We start from the raw sequence: 12,890 nt of genomic DNA, 5'->3' as shown, positions 1-12,890 counted from the left end.
ATCGCTTGACTTTTTTGGTTTTCCAAGTGGTCTGTTTACATTCCCACTGTAGGTGAAACAGACCAGAGTCCCACAGAACCGAAAACCACCTACTTCTTATACTTGGTAGCAATGCGCTGCTACCACTACCACCAGGTGGCAGTAATGCACAAAGTCATTTTAAAGCGGCGCCTCTCAAGCAAGGACAGTTTTCTCCGCATAAAACTTGCTCCTAAAAGAGCTGTTGGGCAAGGTATTGATATTATTGATATTTAAGCTGATATTATTGCAGTTTTTCTGATAGCTATGAATGAGCTTTTACTACCGCATTTCTTTTCTTGCTTGCTGTTTTACACTCTAATTCAATAGCTAGGAATAATGTGCTTATCTGGGATGTGCATTTCTAGAATAAAATACTTCTCACTAAGTATTCAAGTTCACTTTTGGATATTCATAACTTATTACCATTGGCTCACTTACCAACTTTATCACACTTAGTCTGCACACAAACAAAAATGTACGACGCACATATGTACGCCTTGCGCTTGAATTACACAATGCTAATTATTTTCGCTCACTTTGACAGCAAAATGTTTATTTAAATAGCTGGATAAAGATGTATAGCAGTCTACTTTGTGTCGCTCATTCCAAAGAATGAGCGACACTCATTCTTTGGAATGAGCGACACAAAGTCGAATGACTGACCGAGCAAAGAAAAATCGGAATTAAGGATGAAGACATGCTGTGAATGTAGCCTTAGTGGCCAACAGACCTATTTTTTCTATTTTGTGCAACATATTCAAAGCCATTCCACTTCTTTTCCAATTTGTGCACCTCTCAGCACAGAGCATCCTCTAATCTTACCTCCCTTTTTTCTGACAGAGACGGAATACCTCCACCTTGCTCATCATGGTCTCAGACTAAACACATCCTATAGTGTTGATGCGTCAATGAAGTGGCGTCCTCTAACGATGGCCAACCCTTCACATTAGAAAAATAATGATTTTTTTTCCATTGGCTGTCTTTCCTTACAGATAGGCCCAGGTATTTGTCTTGGGCTGTGCGTCCTTCGCTGAGCTGCCGGGCCCTTATGCCTGCCTGTCGTATATCAGCAGCACTGCCACTGTCAGACCCCTGATTTATGGCTGTTTATCTCCGGCCCCGAACCCACCCTACCTCTCTCCCCCCCTTACTTCAACAGATGGTCCCTGGCTGTTTACTCAGGGCCAAAACGCTTTCAAACTGATTGAATAAATACGACAAACAAGAAGTTTATGAGGAAGGTGTTTGTGATCACAGTGTACTGGTTACGGGAGAAAACTTTCTTTGTTTGTAAGACGGAATACCGATCACGAGTCCCAATTTAAACTTCTTTCTTTGGGGGGGGTTTCCATTAAATATACATGTTCAGCCATTTGACCCCACATGGTTTGGCATACTTTTTAATTCCCTAACATACTTTTTTTTTTTTTTTTGCTTTGATTTATGGTTATTAACAATTTAACTGTAAAAGCATTCGTTCATCTGTCATGTTCCATGTGGTTGTCGCTTTAAATCTCTTCCAAGTATATTCGGCTTCTAAATCTCGCTGGGTGTCAAAGCTTTGCAGAAAAAAAACACACGTTGTGCCATAAATTGTCTGTTAAGAGTCTTGGTGGGGCTTCAGTCGATCTCTGGGTCTCAGGGGGTAAAAGCCTTAAGTAACCCTGACAGTATCAATTTTTCAAATCAGTCCAGCTATTATTGTTCTACATTATTTAGTACCTCAAAGTATCAAGTTTTTTTTTTTTTTTTTTTATTGATTGCTACAACGCAGATTTTGACCCTTGCACCTGCCAGTCATATTTTACCATTCCTGGTTTATGTTCTGTCTTGTGCAAAGAAAAAAAAAAAAAGACTTTGAAAATCATTTCTGACGCAAGCCAAGAGATAATGGTTAGCTGCATCCTCCCGTTCGTATTGCATTCTGTAGAGACGTTGATTTGGCATGCAATTATATGTTTCCACTTGACTGAAGCCCTAAAGATTACTTACTCCTTTAGTGCAGATGCCTTAAATACAAACTGGTGTTCATGGAGATGTTTCTGGTATTCCTGTTGGGTGAATGAGTACGCAGAGAATTGCAACCGATAAGATTTAGTTTACAAATGAATGTGGGCTGGTTTTATAATGAGATATACTTACTCAATCGTCACCTCTCACTTATCTACTGAGCACCACCACTTGTGGTCTATCTAATTAACAGTAACTGAATGTAATGTAATGGATGTAAGTTGTTACTGGGCTCTGGTATAGGAAAACACATGCAGCCATCAGATTTCAGCAAATTGACGCCGTACACACACGCGCGCAAACACACATATATAGATTATAACTATAGATAGACTGATATGCTGAAATCGATGCTCGGTCTTTCAGACTGAATGAACCACTGAGACGTGGAGACATTAAATATTTTCCTTTTGAATAGTTTCCGAGACATCTTTGCTTCCACTGGCTTCATCTTCAAACCTCTCAACTGATACTGAAAATAACTCACTTTGGGGCGACTTTCTGCCGCAGCACCAGCGCATTCATGCTGATTTGTGTTGTTTTCCGACCCATCGGTCCGGAAAACAATGGGTCTGGTCCAGTCAAGCTGAAAATTCCAGTTACCATCTGAGGTTTCCAACCAGTTTGGACCTGAAAATCCAATATGGCTTCCCCACCTCCCCCGTTAATATAAAACTGCATTTGATGCTGAAATAAAACACCAACGTAGACTTTTATATTTCAGTTTGTATTGCACGACAGCAGAGGCACGACTCCTTCAGTACGACTTCTTTGCATGGCAGCTGAAATGAACAAACAACTCCTGCCGGTTGTCTTGAGTCACAACTGAAGCACCGATACGCTGGACGTGATGTCATCCCCAGACCCAAATTCCAACTTACAAGGCAAAATAAAACAGAACATATATCCCCCCGTTACACAATCTGCCCACACGTTTCTGACTGCGGTTCCAGAGCACATCTGGAACGAATCTTCAGGTTGAAGGAGAGATCTGGTTAAGATTGAACAAAACTGATTGACAACTGAAGTTTTTGGTAGATGAAAGTGAGAAGAGTAGGTACGATCCTGGAGAGTTTTGTTCTCTTGATAAAAATGTTAACATTTCAGAGCAACACATCACTTTCTTGTATTAGTCACCATCCTCTGTAACTGCCTTAAAATCTGACTTTTTGTGCACCACTTCGTGCAATGAATCCGTCTCACGTCACTAACAGTCCAGCTATCTGAAACAGGCTGTCAGAGGAAGGAAATTACTTCACTTTGTTTAAGATCCAAGCTTAGAAACATAGACACCTTGTCGTTTGCGGGGGTTTTTTGTTATTCTGCGGCAGTGGATTGCTGGTAGTGATTATCTTTCAAATGCTTACACGTCACACATTTTAAACTAAACATCATCTCCAACATGTGAGGCTCAGACATGCAGTTTTCACACTAAAAGTTCCCCTTCTCCGCCACAAATTGACCATAATTACATCATTACACAATTAACAGCACTAACATTGTGCGCGCACGACGTGTTTATCCTCCCCGTCTCTTTGGCACAGTTGTGAGAATTTGCGGTTTTGATTTATAGGTGTTTAAGACCTGCCGCTTCTGGTTCCGCTGCGGCCACCGCAAATGCAGATGTCACTCAGATTGACTTAGGAAAATGGGGAGCAGCCAAAACACAAAGTGGAAATGTTCGCCCAATAATGCTGGATAAACAGTCAGGGGAGTGAAGCCAAAGACAACAGAGAGCGAAGGGAAAGTGTCCTGCTGGCATCAGGTTTCCCAGAGTTAAGTGTTATTTGAAAAGCAGCTGAAGGCTGACACTCACTCTCTTCCCACCCAGTCTTGGACTCCCCCACCCTTCCTACCTTCCCTACCTCCCAACTCACACGACCATCTGTTGTCCCCCCCCCATCCCCCTTTCTCTTCTCAGGCTGCTCTAAGTGCCTTGAAACAGCTGTCGGAGCAGGGACTGGACCCAGTGGACGGCCCCATCAAGGTACGGTAGGACCAGAACCACAAGGTTGGGTAAGGGAGGGTAAGTGCTTGTCCAAAGATCAGAATGTGCGTCAGCTTAGTGACGTGCAAATCCTCAGGCGCTTCAGGTTGGCCTATCAGGAGCTCCCTTTCCACCCCCACAAACACACACACACCTATCAGTTCCGCTCAACATTTTTCTTCAGTTGGAAAGCAGCAGTAGGCGTATGTATTTTACATACACGCTTCTGTCAGAGGTTCATATTTTGCATGATGGCTATCTCCACTATGTCTCAATCATTTTAGACACAAGGGGCTTTTCTCCATGAGCCTCTCCTGTATCTACTTCACGACAAGGAAATGAGGAAAGGAAGTAGGAGGGATGACTGCAGGAAAGTGCGAATGCTGCAGTCAGGTTTTTTGGGAAATTAGGAAGGAAGCCACTGTCAAGTGTTTCTGGAGTATTTTCATTGTAGGTGTGGCCCAGGAGAGCTGAGGCAAAAAAAAAAAAAAAAAAGTGAGAAGAAACTGCAGGACTGTTGTGGCAGCCAAACAGAGATGAGAGGGCAAATATGGCAACAATTCCCCGCAAGCACTACTTTTTTTTTTTTTTTTTTTCAAAAGTGACTTGCATTTGTATTCAACCCTATTTTCTCTAATATCCCTAAATAAATCCAGGGACACCCAATGTCAGTAAACATCCAGCTGTCTTTTGAAGGCCTCAAAGGTTTTCTAGATAACAGTTAGGCTCAAATTTTCTCAGACGAGAACAGATATGTTGAGTAGAGACATAAGGCAGCAGGGAATAAGTTACAAAACAAGGCAATTCCAGAGAAAATAACAGTCGTCACAATGCATTTATCTTGTGTAGAAGTTCACCTTTGGGCAGCACAATGTATGATGCAATGAATGGCGAGATCAGGGGTCTCCAACCATAATCTTTGTGATCTCCTGTAATGCAAGTTTTAATTGTAGCCATACTCCAACATACCTGAATTACCTGTCTTTAGCCAAACTTGATGGCATGGTGAAGAAGAGCTAGTTCAATCATTTGGTTCAGGTGTGTTGGGGGCTGGAACTTATCTAAAACAGGGCAGTCGATCTCAACAGCTAGAGTTGGATACACCTGGTTTAGACCGAAGCATACTCGTGTGTCGCAATGGCTCAGTCAAATTCCCGGCCTAAATCCAAGGGAGAATCTTTGGGAGGACTTGAAATTGGATGTTATCAGAAGCTCTCCATTCTCCATTTTGCAAAAGAAAGAAAAAAAAAAAGAAAGAAAATGATTGGGCATAATTGTCCACCTCCAGATGTGGACTGTTGGTAGAAACATAACCCTAAAGACTTGCAGCCAACTATAGCACGATGTTATTTTACAAAGGATTGAGCGAGAGACTACAAATGCATACCAAATTTTCTAATTTTTATTTGGAAAAAAAAAGTGAAAACCACTGAATATTTTTCCTTCCGCCTCACAGTTATGCAGTGTGGATCTGTCGCATAAAACCCAAATTAAAAACATAGAAGGTTCTAGTTAAAACATGACAAAGTTAATGAGGTGTGAATACCTTTGCAAGACATTGTGTTATTTCCACTCGACTGTTCTTGAAAGTACAATAACCGATGCATATAAAAGGACAATAAAGTAGAAGGAAACAATTTTTTCTTTTTTTTCAACCAGACCCTCTTCTCAGCCTTTTTCCGACTAGTAAACAGAGCACCTGGCAGACTTTATCAGCTAGTGTAAAACAGTTCAAGGACCCGTTAAGTGGCCTGAGTCACAGTCGCAACACTTTTCGTGTCTCTTGAAGTTTTTCCGTTAAGAGAATTGCTCGGTTTTTAATGAATAACTCACCAAAGACTGAGTGAATCCCTCTACTTTCCCAGGAAGCGCTGATAGAATTAGCCACAGAGGGAGGGATTATTACCAACATTTCCAGAGTAATCAGACAAATGCCCTTCCCACTCCCTAATGCGGCCTTCGTTTGTCTTTTCAGACCACCGAACCATGCGGGAGGGAGGATGGACATTAAACAGACTAACTCAGGCACCACCACTCAGGTCTGCAAGGATTCAAAGGCCGTCATCAAGGAGCTGACAACCCCAACACCCCTTCCTCCTCCTCCTCATCCAACAACACCCACCTTACACCCAGAATATTCTCCCACTCAATTCCCCCCACCACCAACACGATCGCCACTGTATCCTGCAAAACCTGTAGAATGCAATAGGGTGGATGTGCACCGAGAAATGACCGACTAAAGCACCATTACCCGAGTCTATGTGAAGACAACACTATCCTAACCCGTTTATCGATGATTTCAGTCAGAGTTTAGATGACAACGTCGGAGCATAAAATACAGAATAATGAAATAATTGCATGGTACTGTGTGAAATCAAGGGAAGTCCAAAGCGATACACTGCATAGACAATTTGTTCCCTTTGGAATAGATGTTGGTATGGTTAAAAACAAATATGTACATCATGCCATTGATTTACAAAAGAAACATTTTAGAACAGAAACCAACTTGCGTACAGTAGCTTTTTTTTTTTCTGAGGTATTATGTTACCCTTTTTATTTTTTTTTATTTTTGTTATTTTAATATTCTAACAATGCTTGAGTACTGTATTTAAAATTAACCAATGCCAGTGCTGTGAAAGTTGTAGTTGTTGTCTTCATATATAGTCACCCAGCTTACCTTGTACGCTGACAAAAAAAAAAGAAACTGTTCATCTATCTATATGGATGTGTATGACTTTGCAAGAGTATCATATTCCAAAAAAAGAAAAAAGAAAAAGAATGCCACAAAAAAATTTCATGTGGACAAAAAGGACAAAACTGGTGTTAGAAGTTTATTATTATTATTATTATTATTAGAGGTGTTTTAACACGACCCCGCACTGGCACGGCGCCACTGGAGCAAAGAAGGAACAAATGCAGAGGCAATGGGATGGGAGGGGGCACTGTTTTACTTTTTAACTTGAAGAAAAGCCGCTTATGATTAACATTCTTGCATTTAATGCAGATGTCGCGCTCCAGAGAAGAGCTTCGTTGGGACTGCAGGTTCTCCAGCGAGGGAGAAGTTATCCCCAGTGGTTCTTTGTCAGTGAATCGTCCCTTCCTCTCCTCTCCCTCCCTCAAGAGTTTTTGTCAATCACATCTACACCCATTGTGTGTGTTGTATTGACTTACCGAGGCATCGACTGGGTGATTTTAACGCCTGCTACTTCTGAAGTGCAGCAGTTGAGGGGAGAGGGAGCCTGTGTCTGAACTGCAGGCTCCCCTCCAATCCCACGAAACGACACTTTGGGTCACTTTGTCCACTGACGTTGAAGATGTGTGTTCTTCTTCGCTGTGTGTGCAATGTGTCATAAGGCTGTTTTTGAAATGCAGTAAAAACACCTCAGTTTATGTGGAAAATGGTCTGTTTGTTTGACTCGTTTTTGCTAAATATATTTCCAACACTGATTTTTTTATTTATTTTTTTTAAGTCAACATCTTCACCTCTTTTACTTTGCTTAATAAGACATTTTAAAATAAATGCTGAATAGAGTAGGTTGTAAAATTTCCAGATACACAAAAATGGCCCATCTTTTGTTGAAAAAATTAAATTTGCCTAATATCTGTAGTTATCCTTGCTGACTTAAAAAAGGCAACGGACATTTTGGATTTATTGTTGGACAATGAGGAAAATTTTCTTTATGGTGTGTTTGTATGCATCTGATTTCAGCACTTGTATCGCACTTTATCAAGTTCAGAGGACCGCAAACTCCCACCGTCGTCGCCACCAATCACCCCATTCAGTCTCTAGTCTACGCCTATCAGCAGTCTTCAATCTTATTGACATAAAACGAAGCATAGCTAGATTCATATAACTTCTCTACTTTGCTGTATTTTGCGAAGGCCACACGAGCACAGAGGCGTCAAAAGATCAGAAAGATTTCATAGTAGGATCACAACTTGCCAGAGAGACTGACAGCAACAGGAGGAGCTGCAGACACTTCTAAAACAGACAGCTTATCTTCTGCACATGGCAAGACTCTCTGGATAATGAACGACTGAGAGTAATAATAATAATGTTACCACAAAATCTGAGGCAAAGAGTTGAAATGAATGCTATATTTAATTTTGTGTTCAAAAGCCAGACTTTACATTAAATACGGAGGAGGAAAAGAAGCATAACACTGACAAACCGGTTTGTAATCTGGCAATAAGAAATTGTTCACATATACAGTCCACCAAACAGTAACTCACTAGTACGCAATTTCATGCAAAGCTTCAAATGCTCTGTGCTGATACCAATTCATGCACCTGTATGAAAAGTAAAACTGTTGGGTTGTGCTTTTTTTTTTGGATTAAATCAGCTTTGGGGGGACTTACAGAGCATTAAACATTTATTCCCAGTCTCTTGATCCTTAAGAATAATGAAAAATAAATAAAAGAGGACTGTGACATCAGGGCAAAGCTAACATAACCCATTCTGACACACTTGAACACTGAATTCTACTCCTTTCATCTTAATACAAAACACTATTCAGCCTGGAAGGCCATCAAAAGCAACATGCATACTGAAAAGGCATGAAAGGACTTGATAGGCAACGTCTGCATCATTTCCTCGTGTCTCGAGATGTTTGACACGTTTTTCAGTATGCTAACGTCTGTGGTAGAACAAACTGTGCGCCAGGAAATTTAGCATTTTGAAATGTTATTTTTTAGGGACTTCAACAAAAGAAGTCCCTTCAGGGTCCTGTTTTTTGTTTGTTTTTTGTAGTATTAGTGGCCTTTATTCTCAGTTAAACAAGAGATGGCTACAGAACTCCACATAGCTTTGTCAAAAACTACTGTCTGTAAAAGGATGACTGCTCCACTCGTACCACCCTATTGCAGAGTTCTTTATCACCTCAAACAGAAATTTATATTCTCTAAGAATGTAGATAGCATTTTATATCTTTATATTTGAGCAAATTTAACAATACACATATAAACACAAGGGCTCAAAGAGAATACATTTTAAGAGAACCCATGCTGCAACTTTTCCTAAAAAGTCCCTTTTCCTAAAACACTGAGATTATCTTTGGGCCTTGTGCTTTGAGTAGATGCCATCTACACTGACAAAGATCCAATTTATAAATTAAGATTGTAAAATGCATTCGAGAGTCTTGCGAACAAAAACCTGCAATGAGCCAAAATAGACAAGCTGAGCCACAAAACCCTCTGAGCTGGTCTGATGGTACAAAGGAGAAAACCAGTTCTTGTCTGCAAGGTAACAAAGCATAAATGTTAAAAAGAGAAAATGAGTAAAACATTTTCTCTTAACATCTGATTTTCTTCAGCTTGTGATCTTTGAGAATGAGCTTTTGTGCAGAACAAAAATCTGTTTGGCTGGTGAAAACAAGCTATGTTTAATGTCTAACTTGAGTCTCCCCTTATCATTCTTTCCTCCTGCCACTCCGTCCTCCTTTACATGGTTCCCACATAACTCCTCCACATGTTCTGTCCACCGGTGCGCTAACCGCCTGTGCACCACCAAAGCCGCTCTGCTTCCTCCCTACCATTAGTGAGATGGATGAGTGAATGGGACAGCGGCGGTCCAATTCAACCGCACCTGACTAATGGACTCTGTTGGCAGCTACATCTGCTTGCCATTGAGAAGTGCCAAAGCTGATCTCTATTCCAGAACCTCGTTCAGGTTGTGGACGACCAGCTTGAGCCTGCGTTCGACACAAGACGAATCGCCCGTCTTGGGCCAGCCGGTGTGAAATGTGACCCGCGGTGCCGAAAGTACACGAAAATCAATGTAACGCTGGAGTTTGTCTGTGGCACAAAAAAGCAAATGCCAGTGCCATTGATTTTTCCGCGTGAATGATGTTCCATTGACCAACCTTCAGGTCCTCTTAATTACAACCAAATTAAATGGGGGATAAAGAGCCGTAGAGGGATTCTGCAGATTCAGATAAATGTCCATGATAATGCTCAAACAAAAACTCTCGAATTTTGTTTCTGCAGTTACTTCTGAGAAATTTCATAAAGCAACTTCCTAGCTGAGGCCTGAAAGCTTCAGTGCACAAAAGAGTTCAAATTCTCCCTTGTTTTAAAATGAGTTTGTCTCCAAGTAACTTTACCCGGCTCTGATTAGTCCCACAAAAAGATTTTTGTCACCCTCAGACGAGGGTCAAAGCTGGCAATTAGTCATTTTTGTTCTGCACAGATATATGAAATAAGTTCTTAAAATTAATTTACGAAGAGAATTGCTATTCGTGGACGATTTTTAACAGAGTAAATGTTCCCAGAAGTCACTTGTATTAATTCATTTAGAAATGTTTGTAGCTTTGCCAGGTCTCCAAGAAAAAAGAGGGAACACCACGTTTCAGAAAACCACTCTGTGTAACCATAACAGAGAAGGACAATACATGAATCTAAATACACCCATTTCTGCATACCGTTGTGGTTCGTTTCAAATCAATACTAGGGGAAATTTTATGTGCAGGAACAACAGTCACATGCAGCAGAGTGGAGTCAGAAAAATTCGAAAACTTCCGTGTGTCACTGTGATTTAGAAAAAAGTTCAAACCTTTGGACTAGCACACACAATTCTGTTGTTCCTAAAAATATTTGTAAATTCATCCATATAATCATAGCTGTTTTCTAAACTTTTTCCAAAACTGTGGGGGGTGGGGGGGGGAAACAAGCACATAAGCTTCCAATACAAATACAAAACATATTTCTCAAAAATGAAAATTTGATCTGACATGCTTTAGCAACTTTGACATTTATTCCCTCTTTTTCTTAGGCAAACAAGTTCAAAATAAAAATAAATAAATAAAAATCAGCCTAGAAGAAATTAAGGGATAATTCAATATTTAGGTACGGTTTTGGTATAGCCTTCATATTATTCACTTACCATACTTTGACTGTAAACACTTAATTGCTGCTTTGGATTTATACTAACTGGAGCTGATAGGAAGATTAAATCCTGACAGGTTATTCACTACTTAATTCACTCTTTAATGAAACCTTACTAAAAAAAATAAAGATACAAATTGTTTATGTTCAACACTCGATCTCAAATCACCAGTATTTCTTCTTTTGATACTTAAGAAAGATGGCATTTTACTTTTATAATGCATTTTTCCAAACTGAACAAACATGTATATCTTTAAGTTGTTCAAAAAATACTTCTCATAGCTAATATGTGACCTGAAAAGCAACTCCAGGGCTGTACAAACAACTCAGCAGTTTGAGCATGTGAGCTAAAAACTAGCTCATGACATCTTTGCTGACACCATTTAGGGAATTATTCTTTCTTCTTGTTTTTCTCTGGGGAAGTAAAAGGTCAGCTACATAACAGCTGCAATAGAAATAGTTGGAATTTCATTGTTCTGCTCCGAGATGGCTCATCAGGCTGACCGACAGGTTTTTACAGAGGTAATGGCATGGATTGGTGTTTTTGTTTGCTGTTAGGCAGCCGAGGACATTCATTCATGTTCTCTATTCTACATTAATAACTGTGACCCTTTGCCAGCCTTTCTGAAGGTCACAGCGTTTTGCATCTTTCTTTTTTAACAGTTGTATCGCATACCTTTACATTAGTTTGTTGGGGGTTTTTTACAATACTTTTAATAGGGACAAAATGGGTTTTAATTTTCCCATATTTTTTCTTTTTATTATTTCTCAACCTTATGTATACAAATATGACAAATAATGTTTTGGAAATGTAAAGATGCTAAGGTGCAGGTTCCCAGTTGCAACATTTTTTAAAAAATTACATTTTTAATCGACCTGACCCAGAACTTTGTCATCACCATCTGCCAAAATAAATATAAAATGAATTTTAAAATACCCTATTAATGATATTTTTACTTATTTTACAGACAAATGCTTCTCAAGAGACAAAAAAAATAATTTAAAACAAAAAACAACAAGAAGTCCAGTGCATGACGGAGTTGACACAGAACTGAAAGTGGTGACAAACTAGTGAGTAAAATTAAAAACTTGACACATGTGAAGTAATGCAATTCATGTAAAATACATTAAAATGAATTAATTGCACATTTAAGTGAGATTTGACAATAATTTCACTGAAAAAGTCAGAAAAAAACTGTTGACATCTGACGGAGTTGACGAAAAGCCAAACTACCTCAATTTATATGACTTTATTCTGAAGGAGGCCATATTGTAGCTAACCAGGTCCATAAAATCTTTACAATATACTAAAATTAAGCTTTTATTTCACAAAATTTCATCAAAGTTTTGTAAATTGTCAGTTATGGTGTTGACACATCATGGTTGTGACAAACAATTTAGGAATAAAACAGAAGAAAAATTAAAGAATAACATAAGCTAACCAGAGCTAACTAGCTTAGCAAAGGAAGAGAAAGGAAGAGGTCATGGGGTCCTCAGAAGTTCTGGTGCCCCCCAATAATGCCTGATTTTTTTTACATTCTTTTCATGTCTGACGGTGTTGACAAAAACTAGGGACAAATTTCAATGGAGTTGGAAAATATATAAAAATTATTTTTAATTCAATTTATTGATACTTTTATAATTATTTATATGACTACTTATACTTAATTGTTATAATATATAATTTTAGTATTGCTTTAATTGTTTTAAACTATTATAATGTATTGAGTTCTGCTCCTGGACAAGGGATTTTACAGGTATCATCCACCGACTACAATGTTTAAAATAAAAAAATATTCAGCAAACGCCAGGAAAATATACATTCTTGTGCTCACATGACCCAGGTTAGTTTAGTCAGATATTTGAAAAAATATATTTTGTGTATATTTTATTCAAATTTTGTGCTTTATCCATAGAACCTGTTTTGTCCCTATTCTCAAGAATCACTGGTATACAGACAGATAGATTTCACACATTTCACACTTCTTAT

The 12,890-nt window shown here is 39.2% G+C and overlaps 1 protein-coding gene across 1 annotated transcript in view; it reads left to right on the top strand.

The window, feature by feature from the left end:
- Positions 1 to 7,417, top strand: part of stau2 (staufen double-stranded RNA binding protein 2) — an 85,600-nt gene extending 78,183 nt beyond the window's left edge. Inside the window, exons 14-15 of the mRNA XM_007554610.2 lie at positions 3,953 to 4,018; positions 5,994 to 7,417. Coding sequence (XP_007554672.1) covers positions 3,953 to 4,018; positions 5,994 to 6,029 — 102 coding nt within the window. The 3' untranslated portion in view covers positions 6,030 to 7,417. The remainder of the gene's footprint in view (positions 1 to 3,952; positions 4,019 to 5,993) is intronic.
- The last annotated feature ends 5,473 nt before the right edge of the window (positions 7,418 to 12,890 follow it).

The sequence above is a fragment of the Poecilia formosa genome, unplaced genomic scaffold (genome assembly GCF_000485575.1).
Source record: "Poecilia formosa unplaced genomic scaffold, Poecilia_formosa-5.1.2 Scaffold64, whole genome shotgun sequence".
Classification (NCBI taxonomy): Eukaryota; Metazoa; Chordata; class Actinopteri; order Cyprinodontiformes; family Poeciliidae; genus Poecilia; species Poecilia formosa.
This window is presented reverse-complemented; position numbering and strand designations above follow the sequence as displayed.